This window comes from Vitis riparia, chromosome 14 (genome assembly GCF_004353265.1).
Source record: "Vitis riparia cultivar Riparia Gloire de Montpellier isolate 1030 chromosome 14, EGFV_Vit.rip_1.0, whole genome shotgun sequence".
NCBI lineage: Eukaryota > Viridiplantae > Streptophyta > Magnoliopsida > Vitales > Vitaceae > Vitis > Vitis riparia.
In genome coordinates, this window is record NC_048444.1 from 19821780 (window position 1) to 19839562 (window position 17783).

The 17783-nt window shown below is 34.2% G+C and overlaps 1 protein-coding gene across 1 annotated transcript; it reads left to right on the forward strand.

The window, feature by feature from the left end:
- The first annotated feature begins 6460 nt into the window (after positions 1-6460).
- Positions 6461-7721, forward strand: LOC117931180 (histone H1-like). The gene is made up of 2 exons (XM_034852093.1): positions 6461-6734; positions 6821-7721. Exons 1-2 carry the CDS (start codon positions 6543-6545, stop codon positions 7499-7501), a joined length of 873 nt encoding a protein of 290 aa, XP_034707984.1. The 5' UTR covers positions 6461-6542; the 3' UTR covers positions 7502-7721.
- The last annotated feature ends 10062 nt before the right edge of the window (positions 7722-17783 follow it).

Sequence of the window (17783 nt, forward strand, 5' to 3'; positions counted from 1 at the left end):
GGTTTCCAAATAAGATTTGCATGAAATCTCAAACATATATTCCAAATCTCAACAAAAAAATCATGAGCACTCGAGCACACTTAACTCTTGCTTGAGCGTCTCGGGAACTTAAGCGATGCTAAGTGCTTAAGCGTCTCAGGCACTTGAGCAATGCTAAGTGCTTGAGTAATCCCAGTGCTTTAGCGTTGCTACCCGCTAGAGTGTCCCCTACTTCTATAGAATATCAATTTTCAATTTTTAAAACAAATGTACCATTCTTCTTTATACCTCTTAGGAGTCTACTTGCCACAAGACAATCATGTTAGACGTACTTGTGACTTCCCGATTGGATGAACAACAACATTTGATCTTCAATAGAGAGTAAGCCACTATCTAAAAAGACTTCTAAGGCTAAACATTAATTGGAATAAAATTGCCAACATACAAACAAGACTCAATGTCCTAACAGTGTCGATTGGAAAATATGCACAACTTATATGAAGATGTTTCAATTAGAAAATACTTGTGAATTAAGCTTTTTTCCTTATTAATTTAGCTTACTAACTTTCTGTATTTTTTTTTAAATAGAGATATCCTAATCTAGAAATTAGTTTCTTTCTTTTTTGTATTTCTAACCTCTTATAATCTATATATATTTAGGGTAATTCTATTGAAAAAATACAAGTGAGAGATTCTTAAAACCCCAAATAATCAACATGTTATTAAAGTAGGAAAACTAACTTTGCCAATATCCATTTTCCCACCATAAAGCCTTCACTAGTTAGTCATAGCCTAGTTACTTAATCTTCATTGCTAAACATGAATTTCATTAATCCTAGACCAATATTTTAGTTATTATTCGTTGTGATCAACCTTAATTACTGGTAATTCAACTTCTTCTTTTTTTTTTCATACTAATAGGCTTCAAGACTAGGATAGTTTTCTTCTCTATTTTTCTAAACATGTCTGAAATTAGTAATAATTTATCAACAACCTAGAACATAATTCCTAGTGACTACCAGTATCAACTTCCTTCAAACTTAATGAATGGAAATTATTTGCAATGGTCCCGATTAATGAAAATGCACATTAAAGAAAAGAAGAAGCTAAAGCATCTTCTTGTTCCTAAGATTGGTAAGGATGATCCGAAATTTGTCTCTTGAGATAAAGAAGATTCTTAGATTATGTATTAGTTATAGAGCTCCATCCAATCAAAAATAAGTTGTACTTGCATGTTTCCCTCCATGACAAAGAAGATTTGCGATGTAATTCATCACACCTACTCTAAGTTATGGGATGCTACTCAGATTTATGAATTCAAGACAAAAATCCATGATGATGAACAAAATACTTGATCTATATCTAAGTATTACAATGTTATAATTTATTAAGAAAGAAAGTCTTTGATTTTTTATTTTTTTGGTTGGTTTGAATAGTGAATTTTGATCAAGTTAAGATCCAGATTCTTAGGAGAGATCTATTACCTTCATTGAATGAAGATTTTACTATTGTAAGAAGAGAAAAGAGATGAAACCCAAATGAAAAGGCCTTACTTTGGTGCAACTATTGTCGCAAGAATCATCGTACCAAGGAAAACTATTGAAATCTTTAAGGCAAGCCTTAAAATTTCTTAGGAAAAACTAATGGCAATAAGGGAGGAAATTTAGGTTACAAGTCCTAGAGTTATGTTGTTAATACAAAAGTGATAGCTACAAGATACTATTACAATAGAAATTTTCTACAAGAAGGAGGTTGATAGCTAAATAAGTTTATTTGACAACTTGAATAACAAAGAGGTTCTAGTTATTTTGATTAAAAAAAGTAAGCATTCCCAATCCCTGGGTACCTCTACAATCTATTTACAAGCCCTTACATCATAGACTCATGGACTTTAGATCATATGACCAATTCATATAAGTCCTTCTCCATTTATAGTCCTTATCCTAGAAGCCAAAAAAAAAATAAGGATTGCTTATGGAACTTTATTGGTATAGCTAGCCAAGGAAATGTTTCCATTTCACCATCTCTAACCTTGAAAAATATTCTACATGTTCCCAAGTTATCTATAAATTTGTTGCCAATTCATCATATTACTAGAAACCTTAATTTCTCAATGATAATTACATCTTTTAAATATGTTTTTCAATATCATCTTATAGGGAAAATGATTAGGCATGCTAGTAAGAAAGAAGGGTAATACCTTCTTGAAGTTAAGAGTGACTAGTTTGATTCTATACGTCTATCCTACCTTTTAGAAGAACATTATACCAATACGACTCAAGTTTATTTATCCCTTTTTTGTCTTAGTCATCCATCTTTTTCTTTGTTAGAAAGGATAAATTTCTACTGTGTGAAAAATTATATATTCAAAATTTCCATTGTGATGTATGTGAATTTTATAAACACCTTTGTATTCCTTTTAATGATAAAAGTTATGTTCCATTTAATTTCATCCACATTGATGTTTGGGGGCCTACTTAAATTCAAATTATTTCTAGGGCAAAATGATTTGTGTTTTTTATTAATGATTGCACAAGGGTCATATAGGTATATCTTATGAAACATAAATTTAATGGTACCATTATTTTCTCTATTTTGCATAAAATGATCAAAACCCAATTTGATACCAAAAGCCAAATAGTGAATAATGGGATAAAGTGTTTCAATCAATGTCTACCACCATACTTCGAAAAAAAAAATATTATTCACCAATCCTATTGTATTGATACACCACAACAAAATGGGTAGCTAAATAGGAAAATAGATATTTGTTAAAGGTAACTAGAGCCTTGATTTTTCAAATAGATGTTTCAAAGACATATTAGAGAGAATGATCATTTTAATTGCTACTCATCTTATAAATAGACTGCCTTCCAAAGAGCTTGATTTCAAAGACCCCATAAGTCTTCGTACTCAACTCTATCTGCAATTTAATGATTTTAGTTGATTTGCTCTAAAAATATTTAAGTGCATTGTTTTTGTTCATATTATATTTAGGTGGTTTTTGTTCATATTTAAGCTCATTATAATATTAAGCTAGATCCCTAATCTCTTAAATGTATATTTATTGACTATTCTCCAAAAAAAAAAAAAAAAAAAAGATCTAAGTGTTATCATCCTAATTCTCAAAGATTTAGTTTTTTTTCCTTTTTGTTTGTTTTTTTTCTTTTTTTTTTTTTTTTTTTTTTGTATCTATGAATGTCATCTTTAACAGACAACAACCTTTCTTCTTCCAAACCTATCTTTGATGAGAGGCCTTTGTATAAGGTTAAAGACAAGCATGTAGAATGTGAGAAGAAAGAAAAACTCATAATGTGTAATATGATATCTTTGGACGCATAAAAGCATGAAGAAATAAAAAAATAATTACTAAAATATGAAAAGTAAAATAAATGAGAGTTGATTATCTTACTCATAGTGCTTTGTAGTCCATATGCCATTTAATAAATAAGGTTAGCACAACTAAAGACAAACAACTCTTAAATTGTCATAAGAGGAGATAAACTATCAAATGAATAATAGCTAACATTAAATCCATCAAATTTATTAAATACAAAATAAAGTTTTTTTTTTTTGTTCCATTTGCACTATAATTACATTTGATGAATTTAAGTCTTAATTTAAAAAATACCTTATGATTCAAAATTTCCTTAATCATTTGAATTTTTTTTTTTAAATATTTTTTTTGTTTCATAATTCAAGATATTTCAATCAATACTCTCTTACAAATGTTTCCAAACATCTTTTAATCTTATATGGCAATGGTAAGTAGCTGCTAATTGCAATGGTAAGTAGCCGCTAATTTTCTTTAATACAAAGACTATTCATTCAAAATAAATAACGATATATAAGAAAAGAAATCATGATGAATTTCATAATGAACTTTACTAGAAGAATCAACCTTGAAAGGGTTGCAAAAAGGAATAATAATGGGGCAGTTATTTTCGGTGACTTGCCCCTACCCACCCTCATTAGAACAAATTTGTGTAAGATATGATCAAAGTAAGTAGGTTTGAGATTTCTTTTAAAACCCAAATTCGGAATAGAGCAAGTAAGGATGGGTTTTATACCACCCTGGTCAACCCTATTCCCAAATTAGTGTTAAAATTACTAGGTACCCCTTAGGCCCACTAGCATACCCTTAAAACAAAGAAAATGTTCTCTTCACACATCATTATAAAATTCCTTCCTAATAGCTTTTCTAGACATTTCAAATTTCCCTTCTTAAGAATTTGAAGTTAAATTAGACATTAGTTTCATTACTTACAAGACTAGCCCAAAGGTCGAAAATGATAAGGCCTAAAAGTAATATCGATCAAAATTACTCTTAATTAAATTAGACTCCTCGCATGAATATGTTTACATTAAATTATGATTTAAATCACTCATATTGTTTAACTTGAAATAGTTTAAGGATTTCTTATGATTTTTAATTCAAAATTAAGCCACTTTAACTTGATTAATATGAGAATCCATGGTATTTGATACAAGAGATTCAAGGTCAACCGTTCAATTTAAGAACATGTTTTAGGTGGTATCGAATAGAAATATAGAACTAGATATGAACAAATTGAATGTTTGCATTTAAATCTAGAATACAGATTGCTCAAACTAATAATCATGTGTACTAGGATTCATATCGGTCTATTTGCATTTAAAGCATTGGGATATGTGAACCACTATTTATTAGAAATGATATTTGCTACACAAATCATGTAATCAAAATCTCTTATCCTATCTCTTTCTCTATTGAGTTGTCAATTATAGATTTTTTGAATTTGAATACTTCCTCCTTGTTTTCATTGTTATTAAATCCCTCAAAGATTTTATTATAGTTTCTCTTCTAAAATATAAATTCACTTGAATATACATTTTTTTTGAAAATTAAGGAATTATAAAGATTTCTTTTGATCTCATGATATTAGTACCATTCATTAGGTTGTTGTCATTTTGAGTGAAAATGGTACAATCCAACATGATTTTCATTCTTAAATGCCAAGGGGATTGTCATTCCTAAGCTTATCTATTTGTGGGTTGATAACTATGTGGTTGTGTCTATGAATATCACATAATCAAAATCCCTTTATTGCTTATTTATTGAGGCAATTAAGAGTTCTCAATCTAAAGTCTTCATATTCAATTTTTTTTTATACCCAATCTCTTAAAATAGGGTTATAACCATGCTTTTGGAAGTTCTTTTTAATTCCATGGCATTAGTATTCATAATTAGGTTGCTAGAATCTTTGCCATATAGCTTCATCCAACTTGGATTCTTAAAGTCTAATATGATATCTCATCTTCGGTCTTATAAGCTTATAATGATGTGTACATGATCCTCGTTGTATTGTTGACTTCATCATATCCATAATTTATATTTAGATGTTACTATTGATATTATTAACATCTTATATGTTTATTTATGCAATTTGTTGTAGTGTCAAGATTTACAATTCATAATTTTGTGAAATCAAATTATTTTTTCCTTAAGTAGTTTGCTAGTTCATAGGAACAAGTTTAAAAGATTAGACTATTACAAAATTAGTTTTGACTATTCAATTGATATAAATGAAATCTCGGTTTCATGTATGTTCAAACTTGGAATTAATGATCACCTATTGTTAAGATGGCTTAGAAGTGGTACAAATCCAATATTCTCATACACAAATAGCAATTATTTTCTTTTTTGGTGAAATATACAAGTGTGTATCATTGTCGTTATTTAATTTTACGTTTTCAACGACATTGACCGCAAAGTAAACCCTTATGATGTGCAGGAATATGCCTAACCGTAAAAATGACAGAAAAAGCATCAATTACCTTCTCATAAAAAACAAAAAAGAAAAAAAAAAGAAAAAAAGCCCAAGCTTATTCCATGTTTGTCATCACAAATTTATATTGCCTATTCTGACATGTTCAACTTTAGTCCTGTTTCGGTTAAGATTTAACTGTCAATTTTTTATCAGATTTTTACGATTCTCAAAGCTATAGGCTCCTTTTCAACGGAAGAATCATATACGATAAAAAAAATTAATTTTGGTAAAAAGAATTCTCCTTAAATTCATCGAAACCTTAACAAAGTTCCAAAAAAACCTAGATCAGAGTGACATAACTTCGAAAGCCAAAATCTTTCTATTCGCTTAAGCTAAACACACATGTAAATATTTGTTAGAAAGCTTAACTCCTAACCTTCAAAATCGTCCAAACCTTGTTGAGATCCATCAAATATAGCTCAAATTATAGCCAACACAATTGAAGTGAAAAACACACCCGAAACCCTCACAAAACCAATAGTCCATTAGGTTGGTAATAGCTCTATCCGACCCCCACTAAAGCGCTCATTGTCAACCGTGGATAGTCTCAAATCCAAAGGCTGAAATTCAAAATTTCAAAGGGCCTGGATCCGTGTGACATTACTTTTAGCCAATCAGCGCTCAGCATTTCTCCAATTGCTAGTATTTAAACCGCCATCCAACCGTCACTTCTTCGCCAAAATCAAGAGCCCGACACAGCCTCTGCTCATCTTTCTCTCTCTCTCGAAACCCTAATTCTGAGTTTCTGCATCCATGGCATCTGCTGAAATTGCGGTTTCTGCCGTCGAAGTGGTTGTGGATCCGCCGGTGACGGAGCCGCCGGTGGAGAACCAGACTGGAAGAAAATCGAAGGCCAAGAAAGCCAAAGCTCCTAAAGAGCCAAAAGCCAAGAAGCCGGCAGCTAAAAAGCCGAAATCTCCTTCAACTCACCCTCCTTTCCTTGAGGTACTAATGTTTCCTTATGGAGCTTATTTTATATGGATTTGATACGATTTTGATCTGATCTGATTGGATTGTTGTGTCCTGTGTAGATGATTACTGAAGCAATTGTAGCTTTGAAGGAGAGGACTGGTTCCAGTCAGTATGCGATAACCAAGTTCATTGAAGAGAAGCACAAGAAGTTGCCTTCGAATTTCAGGAAGCTTTTGCTCGTGCATTTGAAGAAGCTCGTGGCTTCTGAAAAGCTCGTGAAGGTGAAGAACTCGTACAAACTTCCGAGTTCTCGATCGGCCCCATCGAAGGCAGCTAAGAAGCCCGCCGCAGCAAAACCGAAGCCAACAAAGCCTGCGAAAGCACCAGCGAAGCCGAAAGCTGCAGCTAAGCCGAAGCCTAAGGCTACCACCAAACCGAAGGCTGCTGCCAAGTCGAAAGCAGCTCCTGTCAAGCCGAAAGCAGCTCCTGCCAAGCCGAAGGCTGCTGTGAAGCCAAAGGCGGCTCCTCGAAAAGCCCCTGCTGCGCCCAAGGCTGTCGCTGCTAAGCCAAAACCTAAGCCTAAGGCCAAACCGGCAGTGAAGCCGAAGTCGAAGCCGGCTGCAAGACCTGCTAAGGCTGCCAGGACGTCTACGAGGACAACTCCGGGAAAGAAAGCACCGACGCCATCGAAGGCTAAACCAGCTGCTCCAGCGGCAAAGGTGAAGAAGACTCCTGCGAAGAAGCCTAAAAGCATGAAGTCTCCGGCCAAGAAAGGTCCGGCAAGAAAGGCGAAAAAGTGAGGGGCCATGGATTGGAATTCGTGAGTGGTAGTTCTGTAAATTTGTCGGATGAATGAGGGCAGTTTCTTATCACATAGTCAGGGAATAGCAGATCTGTAATACACAGTCTATCCTTTTGGTTTTTCTTTCTCTTTTGTTTTTCTTTTAGCGAATTTTAATCATTTCTCTGTAATTTTATGTCTTAGTTTTCAGAGATGAAATTAGAATTAATGTTTCGTCACCTCTTCTGTGTTACTCTCTTTAGTGGTGCTATCTCTACAATTCGCCTGCATATGCACTTTAGCATTCCAGCTGCGTCGTCTTCTGTTACAGGGCCATTCTCTTGCACAGGTGAATCACTTTTGCACTCCACCACCGAGCAGGGTCGACCTTAGCACGTCACCACCGACACCAGCGCACGGTTTACATGCCGGTGTCGAGTGTTCTTTTATCGTGGAATGACATTTGTGTGGTGGCCAAGGATTCCATGTGGTGATGCGGACACGTGCTTCCTCATGTGGGTGAGCTCTACTAGAAACCCTTGTCTGCTCTTTTGCTGCCCCAAAAATGAATGTGCACTTGGGGTGCACAGAAACGGTTTCATATCGGCTCTTGGGGTGCCCGAAAACGGAAGGTGAGGAACAGAAAGGAAAACCCCAACATGCTGTTTGGTTTCTCTGGACAATGGATGGGAAGATAATTGGAATCATTGTTCATCTCTATTTTGCAATTAAAACGGAAAATTGAAATTTCGGCCAAAAAATCAATTTGGACTTTTGTAGGTTTTGTTGCCTTTGCAGGATGGGCAAGTGGAGGAGATTCCCTTTACGATTCAAAGCAAAGAAGACACCAACTAAATAAAGCACAGCCACTATTTGTTTTCAAATTAAAGCACAGGTACCAACTCTGAAAGTTTTGATTTGGTTCCAGTTATCATTTGATGCTACTTTTTATTTTTCCCATCAGTTGGCATAAAAAAGCTCTCTTTTTTGTCTTAAAACTGTTAAGATTATAAATTCACTAGGGAAAAAGATAGCAATGTATTCTTATCATTTGATGTTACCGATGTTTCTTTGCAAAGCACATGGTAGTAGTAAATTTTCAGACAATTTTTTCTTTGGTCCCTAAAAAATGGGCCACAATCCAAGTATAGAGGGAGCACCAAAGATCAAAAAAAGAAAACAAGGGCACAAACCACACCCTAACCCCTTTCCAAATTGTAGGGTCTGACTCTCCATGTGCATGTGGTGTGCATCTTTAAAAACATGTCTATTTCACTTACCTTCCCTTGATCAAATCTAAACAGACTCAAAACAATTCTTAGGGACCGATAGATCATGTACATGATGCTAAACAAAAAGAACAAGGACCACAATCTATAGGCCAACTCACAATGAATAAGGATGTGATCTCATCGAATCGCTAAAATGTTTGGGAAGACCACCAATTGGCTAAAAATTGTCCTTATTTCATGTGTTAATTCTTTGTTAGGATTTTCTCTTATTAGTCTAAGTTTTCCCCTAATCAAGTTTTAATGATAAAAAAATGAGGTTAATGATACTAATGATTCGTTAGGTTCATCATTTTAGGTTTTTAAGAAATTAAAACAAAATCAATCTACAATCTCGGTTTAATGAAGACTATCATGATGAAGACCTAGGAACGATTGTAAGATTGATTTTTTCGTGCTAAATTAAATCATTCATGTACTTGATATTTTTTAAAACCATCCTTTCCCTATTTTTAATTGAATTTACTTTTTCAAAATTAGACGATTTCGTGTTTTTCTCCAAAATTGGTCTTAAATTCTTTCAAAAATATGTTTATAGGGTTTATGAAGAGTGTTGGAAGCCTTCCCAAGGCTTCTCAACCTTGATTTGCTCTTAAAAAATGTATTTTTAGTGCAATGAGTTGAGGTGCAAGAAATTGGTTAAGTTGATTAGGATCAATCATTTGAGAGAACAATGTTGTTCTTATCGATTGAGGTAGAAGTCTCGATTGATTTAGGATTAGTCAAACTAATTACTTGATCAGTTGAGCTCTTGGACCCTAATGGTCACCTGTTAGGCAATTGATACCCAACAACTTATCAATTGATTAAATAGGTTGCTTGATCAGTTGAACCCACATTATGGTTCCTGAGGTTTCTAAGTTGTCAAATTATATACATGACTTTCAAAATGTATTTATGGAAATGGGAACCTAAGTATTCAGTTTCTAAACTACCAATTTTTTATATTAAAATCTCTTAAGTGCATTCATTTCTACACTTGCTAATCTTCTAGTGCCCTTTTAATCCAATCATAGTTTTCATTGTGTCTAGTGAGTTATTATTATTCTTTAGGATTGAATTGTTCTTCCATAACTTCCTTCAAAGACTCGAGAGTATTGTTCACGTGAGGTTTGTCACTTGGGAAGATTTGTAAAAGGTTCATTAGAATCATAATCCAATTGTACAAGTTGAAAGCTTAATTTGAAGCTTTGAAGCCAGTGAAATTCTCACTCAATTAAAGTTTGAAAAGAGTGGACATCGATTAGGGTTTGAGTCGAGCCATTATAAATTTATGTTTGCAATTCTTTTTCCCTCTGTTTACTTATTTGTTTTTGTTTTAATTGGTTATTATTGAGTTTTCTTATCATTTGTATTTTTTTATTTTAAAATCTTATAATATTGACCATTACCCAATTTACCCCCTTCTTAGGTGATTACTTTAACTTAAATTAGTTATTTTTCACATTTGGTACTAGAATTAAACCTCTTTGTTAAGACTTAATCATTTAAAGGGATATGACTAATTCATTTAACTCATCTCATATGAAAGAGTTCTCAATTAATAAACCTCAATTCTTTGTAAGAATCGATTACTATTTAATAATAACAAGGATGACATGGTCTTTAAAATCCATTAATTATAATTTTTTAGAATGTCATTCAAAATAGTGACCACATTCTAACCAAAATTGAAAATGGAGTGATTATTCCAAAACCTAGCTAAGAATGAGATGAACTTGATAAGAAGAAAACTTAATTAAATGCAAGACCCATTTATTATTTACATTGTGCAATTGATAGGAATAAATATAATTGTGTTTGCCAATGTGAATCCACCAAGGATATTTAGAGACTTTTAAAAATAACTCATAAAAGAATAAACCAAATTAAATAACATAAAATTAACGTTCTTGTGCATGGTTATGAGTTATTTTCAATGAAAGATAATTAATTCATTGTTAAAATGTTTACTAGGTTTACTGACATCATCAATGGACTTTAAGCCTTAAGAAAAGTACACAAGGAATTAGAAAAAGTTATGAAAATGTTGGGGTCCCTTCCTAAGCAATGGGAAACCAAAGTCAAGACAACTCAAGAGGTAAAAGACCTCACCAAGCTTCTATGGAGGAGTTCATTGCCTCCTTGATGACATGAAATTACAATGAAGAGCCATTAAGTATTGGAAGATAGAAGAAGACCATAATTTTAAAGCCTCAACAATTAAAGAAGAAGAAGATGGAGCTAGTGAAGAAGATGAAGACCTTGCACTTATTGCAAGAAAGTTCAATAAGTTCATCAAGTTTAAGAAGAACAAAGAAAGGAAATCATATCTAAGAAGGGACTTCTCAAACAAGAAAGAATTATCAAATAAAGAAAAATCCTTAAGCAATGATAAGGGGAAAAAGAGAATTGACATGTTTTAAGTGTAAGAAACTAAGACACTATAAGTATGAATTATCCCTCTACAAAAGCGAATCAAGAAAGGAAAGAAGAAGGCAATGTTTGCCACATAGAGTGAATATGATGAGGATTCCATTGATAAAGAAAAGTTCAATTGAGTGAGAAAAGTTTTGTGTTTAGGAAATTTCAAGGGTGTTCAATTGAGTGAGAAAATTTCTGTCTTGGGGATAATTTTTCTAAGGATGTGAAGTGGATACACGATATTGAATGCATTTTGTGGTTCCTTTTTCTAATGGCAATAAGTAGGTTTAGGTCATTAGCAAGAGGAGGATAAGAAGGTAGAAGTTTAGTACTTGGTGTTGGCTCAAATTCTTAGACATGCATAGATTCAAGAACTCTTAACACTTTTCTCTTAAAGTAAACTTGAAGTGGTTAGATAACAATAAGACTCGATTTTTCAGGAATGACAATTTTAGACTCAGATTCAATGGAAACATCAATTGGAATTTTTGATACAATTGCTAGAATTTCTAAGGTAATGATTGGAATAGTGACCATGGCTTCAGTAGAAGAACTTGCTAGAAAGTCAAGTAGGAATAGGTCCTTATCCTTCATAAATGATGGTGCCCCTTATGAAGATAAGGATTTTGAAAGAAAGGTTCTCTTTTAGCGAACATGACATCCATGGATGCAAAGAACTTCCTTGAAGGTTGATGATAACACTTATAACCATTTTTTATAGCAAAGTAACCCACGATCACGCACTTTAAAGCCCTTTATTCAAGTTTATTTTGATTATGAGTATGAATATGTACAAATGATATGCCTTCAAAAAATCTTAGTAAGATGTTTACAAAATAAAAATAAAAATTGCAATAAGTGAATAATCCAAAGAACACTTTGATAAGACTCTTGAATCCTAATACTTGAGAAGGTATATGATTTATTAAGTGAGCTACTATTAAGATAATTTCACCCAATATGTTTTGAGAACAATTTTTATATATATATAAATAAAAGGGCTCAAGTAATTTCTAGCAAATTCTTGTTTTTACATTATGATAACCCATTTTGTTATGGGGTATCCATATAGGAAATAATCCTTTGCAATGTCAAATTTAATGTTTTTAATGCAAATCCTAAATTGGTTCTTAATCATTCTAAGGAAAACAATGTTCACTTTTATTTATTTTTTTTTTTAAATCCAAGTTACTCTATTGCAATTACCAATAAATGAGACAAACCATTTAGCATAAGATATAAGACATTTACCTATCTAGGCTAATGAGAATGATCCTATTGGTTTCTCAAGGGTGATAAGGAGCTTTCTCAACTTTCGAATCTCCTTTTTGTTGAGCCCTCAAATTTATGTACCATTTATACTTAGTTTCTTCTAAGAGTGATCCTTCACATTTGTTAGGTGTGTTTGCCTTCATTGTTGTGCACTTGGAAGCTATGGAATTCTAGCTTAAAGTTAGTGAGGAATTCTAGGGTTTGTTAAGGCCATTTTTGGTATTTTGTTATTAGTTCGTAATTTAATGCCTTTCCTTGTTTAGTGGAGATTTTGTTCTCTAATCAGTTAAGATTGAGTCCCAGTCCTTATGGTGACTAATTGCATTATCTTGTATATATATACCATGTTGTATTCTATAGAAAGTAAGAGAATTAATAAATAAAAAAATCTTCATGGTATCAGAGCCTTCCCTCTAAAACCCTAATTTCCCACATCACCAAATTCGTCATGGCTACTGAGAGACAAGTCTCAACCTTTGAAGTGACCTCCAATCCAGAAACGATGCCAACGATGAACAACCATGGAGGAGCCGAGAACCCATCTCTGCTCATCACAAGTCACAAATTCAACGGGCATAATTTTCTCCAATGGTCTCAGTTAGTGATGATGTATGTCTGTGGAAAGGGCAAGATGAATATCTCACCGGTGAAGTAGCTATCCCTGAGAAGACCGAGAATCACATGGTGATGTCTTGGTTGATTAATTCGATGAATACCGACATAGGAGAGAATTTTCTCCTCTATGGAACTGCCAAAGAAATATGGAATGCAACAAGGGAGACATACTTAAATTCTGAAAACACTTCAGAAATATTTTAGATAAAAGCCACTTTACATGACCTTCGGCAGGGAGATCTCTCTGTTACCCAATACTTCAACATTCTTTCTCGTCATTGGCAGCACCTAGACATGTTTGAAGTTCACACCTAGAAGTGCCCTAAAGACACTGCACTGTACGGGAAAATTGTGGAGCAAAAGCAAACATTCAAGTTTCTCATTGGCCTCAACAAGAACTTGGACGAGGTTAGGGGGAGAGTGATGGGGACCAAACCTCTTCCAAGTATTAGAGAGGCATTCTCAGAAGTTCGCCGTGAGGAAAGCAGGAAAAAGGTTATGATGGGATCTCAAAATTCTACCCTATCAATTGAAGGATCTGCCCTTCTAGCATGAGGATCTCCATCAAACACCAACAGTGAAAATCGCCAGAACAATGGGAGACCTTGGTGTGACCACTGTCGAAAACTAGGACATTCCAGAGAAAATTGCTGGAAGATTCATGGCAAACTAGCTGATTGGAAGCCATCCAAACCATTCAATGGCAGAGAAAGTAGTGCCCATAATGTTGTCGTCTCAGAAGACAAGCCAACCTCAACCAAGACCAATCCTTTCACTAAAGAGCAACTTGAGATGCTTCAACAACTCATGAGTCAAAACTCCCTATCTCAATCCAGTAACTCAGTATCTGGTACAGGCATGTTGGCACAAAAAGGTAATTTTTCAAATGCCTATGCAATAAATAAACAACACTTGAATCTGTGGATTATTGACTCTGGAGCATCATATCACATGATGGGAGATGGAACCATATTTCATAAGTACAACCCTTGTAAAAAGAAATATACAGTTCAGATTGTTGATGGATCTCTATCCAAAGTTGCTAGAACAGGCTCAATCAGGGTTACAAACAACCTAAATCTAAACTCTGTTCTCCATGTCCCTAATTTGGATTGTAATTTACTCTCAATCAACAAATTAACTCGTGATCTTCATTGTGAAGCTAAATTTTTCTCAAACTTGTGTAAATTTCAGGAATTGGATTCGAGGAGGATGATTGGCAATGTTGAGATGTGCTTTGGACTCTATGTTCTCAAGGGTGATACTCCTCTAAGAAGACAAACTCAAAATGCTAGTTGTGTGTCGCTTAAGAGTCAGTCAATTTTAGATTCTTGTGTCAATAAAGATAATGAGGTCATGTTATGGCATTATTGTCTCGGTCATCCAAATTTTATATATCTTGAAAAATTGTTTCCATCTTTATTCATCAATAAAAGTCCAAAAATTTTCAGTTGTGGAATCTGCCAGCTTGCAAAACATACTCGCAATAGTTACCCTAGTCTTTCATATACACCATCTCAGCCATTTACCATGATTCATAGTGATGTGTGTTCAAGGAAAAACAATATAACAGGAGCACGGTGGTTTGTCTTGTTTGTTGATGATCACACTAGATTGACCTGGGTTTCCTGATGAAAGAAAAATCTGAAGTTGGACAAATTTTTCAAAATTTCAATTCCATGATCCAAACTCAATTCCAGACCAAAATCCAAGTTCTAAAAACTAATAATGCCAAAGAGTACTTCAAGTCTGTTCTGGGTAGTTACCTCATGCGTCAAGGAATAGTCCACCTAAGTTCTTGTGTTGACACCCCTCAACAAAATGGGATTGCAAAAAGAAAAAACTGACATTTGTTAGAGGTAGCTAGGTCCCTCATGTTTTCCACTCACGTTCCTAAACATTTTTGGGGGGAGGCAGTACTTACAGTCACGTATCTCATCAATAGAATGCCATCCAAAATTCTTAAATTTAAAACCCCTTGTCAATCCCTTCTCCAAATCTTTCCACATAAAAAAATCATCTCTTCATTAGATCCAAAAATATTCGGGTGTTCAGCTTTTGTCCATATACATCAGCAACATCGTAGCAAATTAGACCCTAAATCCATCAAATGTATCTTTATAGGGTACTCTTCACATCAAAAGGGTTATAAGTGTTATTCTCCCATCACCAAAAGGGTATACAACTCTATGGATGTGACATTTTTTTAACATCAAGCTTACTACCACAAAACCGACATGCAAGGGGAGAACATGAGAGCATTTTAGTTTTGGGAGACACTTGATCTTGGGGACACCCTACCATTACCTCCTCTTACTTCTCAGCCAATTGTCAATCAACAACCAGAAGTCATTAATCAATTTCCAGTTCAAATTTCAATGCCTGCACAACCTGAACCTGAGAGTCATCCTCCTACTACCTCACCTCAAACTCCAGTCCATAATTACTCTAAATCACCACAAACTGCAAATAATGAGTTTAGTGCCTACATTGGGAGAAAAAGAAATAAGAAAACAATAGAGCAACCAACTCCTCTCACATATGACCAAGAATCTCAACCAAGTCCAAGTCCTACTCAAATTCACTCAGGTAAGGGAACTACTAATCTTGAGAAGCCAATACCATTTGTAGATGATTCAAATATTCCGATTACTTTGAGAAAGGGTGTTAGAACTTGCACAAACCATCCTATCTATATATTTATTTCATATGATGGATTGTCTCCCTCCTACCAAGATTTTGTTTCAGTTCTTGATAGCGTGCAGGTTCCTAATTCTATTCAAGAGGCTTTCAAGAATCCAGAGTGGAGAAAAGCAGTTAGTGAAGAAATCAGAGCTTTGGAGAAGAATGGAACATGGGTAATCTCTGACCTTCCTCATGAAAAGAAACCAGTTGGGTGTAAGTGGATTTTTACCATTAAGCATAAGGCTGATGGAAGTATTGAGAGATTGAAAGCTTGCCTTGTTGCCAAAGGCTTTACTCAATCTTATGGAATAGACTATCGAGAAACATTTGCTCCAATGGCCAAACCCAACACTATTCGAGTTTTTTTTTCTCTCGCAGAGAACCAAGATTGGCCATTACATCAACTGGATGTCAAAAATGCTTTTCTGAATGGTAACTTGGAGGAAAAAATGTATATGGAGATACCACCAGGGTTGGAAACTTCTTTCAACAACAACAGGGTGTGCAAACTTAAGAAATCTCTGTATGGACTCAAATAATCACCTCGAGCATTGTTTGACAAGTTTTCAAAGTCAGTTACAAAGCAAGGATATACTCAATGTCAAGCAGATCATGCACTATTTGTGAAGTTCTCTTCAGAAAAGAAAATAGCAGTCCTCATAGTGTATGTTGATGATATCATCTTAACAAGTGATTATAAAGAGGAACTATTGGGAATGAAGAAGCACTTAGCCAAAGAATTTGAAATCAAAGACCTCGGTTATCTTAGATACTTTCTCGGTATGGAGGTGGCAAGATCTAAGAAAGACATATTTGTCTCCTAATGTAAGTATGTTCTAGACTTACTAAAAGAGACAGGTATGCTTGGATGTAAACCTGCAGACACTCTAATGGACTCAACTAAGAAAATAGGAACTGGGAAGAACAATGCACCAGTTGACAGAGGGAGATACCAGAGACTTGTAGGACGTCTCATCTACCTTTCACATACTCGACCTAACATTGGATTCTCTATTAGTGTTGTGAGTCAATTTATGAACAACCCAACAAAAGAACACATGGAAGCTGTGAATAAAATTTTGAGGTATCTGAAGATGACCCCAGGAAAAGGACTGTTGTACAAAAAGAATGATACTAGAAATGTTGAAGTTTTCTCAGATGCAGACTGGGCAGGTGATGTGTTAGATAGACAATCAACATCTGGATATTGTTCCTATGTATGGGAAAATCTCGTGACTTGGATAAGCAAGAAATAGTCTGTAGTCTCAAGAAGTAGTGCAGAAACTGAATTTAGATCTCTGGATCTTGGTATTTGCGAAGGAATCTGGATACAGAGAATGCTGAATGAGTTGGGAATATCTACTGAGAAGCCTATTAAGATGTTCTGTGACAACTAAGCTGCCATAAGCATTGGAAAGAATCCTGTACATCATGATAGGATGAAACACATCGAGATAGATCAACATTTCATTTCAGAAAATATTGAGAAGGCAATTGTACAGTTGGTCTATACTGCTACAAGATCCCAAACGGCAGACATACTCACTAAAGCTCTTTCAAGAACTAACTTTGAAGAACTGAGTCACAAGTTGTGCATGTACAATATCTATGCCCCAGGTTGAGGGGGAGTGTGGAATTCTAGCTTAAAGTTAGTGAGGAATTCTAGGGTTTGTTAAGGCCATTTTTGGTATTTTGTTATTAGTTCCTAATTTAATGTCTTTCTTTGTTTAATGGAGATTTTGTTCTCTAATCAGTTAAGATCGAGTCCCGGTCCTTATGGTGACTGATTGCACCATTCTCTTATATATATATATATATATATATATATATATATATATATATATATATATATACCATGTTGTATTCTATAGAAAGTAAGAGAATAAATAAATAAATAAAATCTTCAGAAGCCATCATTTTGACTAATACATTGTGGTTTCTTGTGAAGTTTTCAATAAGTCTCTTTTGTATGACAAGACTTCTTGCAATATATACACCTCATTCCATCATGGTTGGATGACCTAGAAAATTCATTAT

Excerpts from the sequence above, each read along its gene's own strand:
- LOC117931180 (XM_034852093.1), top strand. The coding sequence starts at position 6,543 with ATGGCATCTGCTGAAATTGCGGTTTCTGCCGTCGAAGTGGTTGTGGAT. Across the intron at positions 6,735-6,820 it reads CTCACCCTCCTTTCCTTGAG|ATGATTACTGAAGCAATTGT; the intron begins GTACTAATGTTT and ends TGTCCTGTGTAG.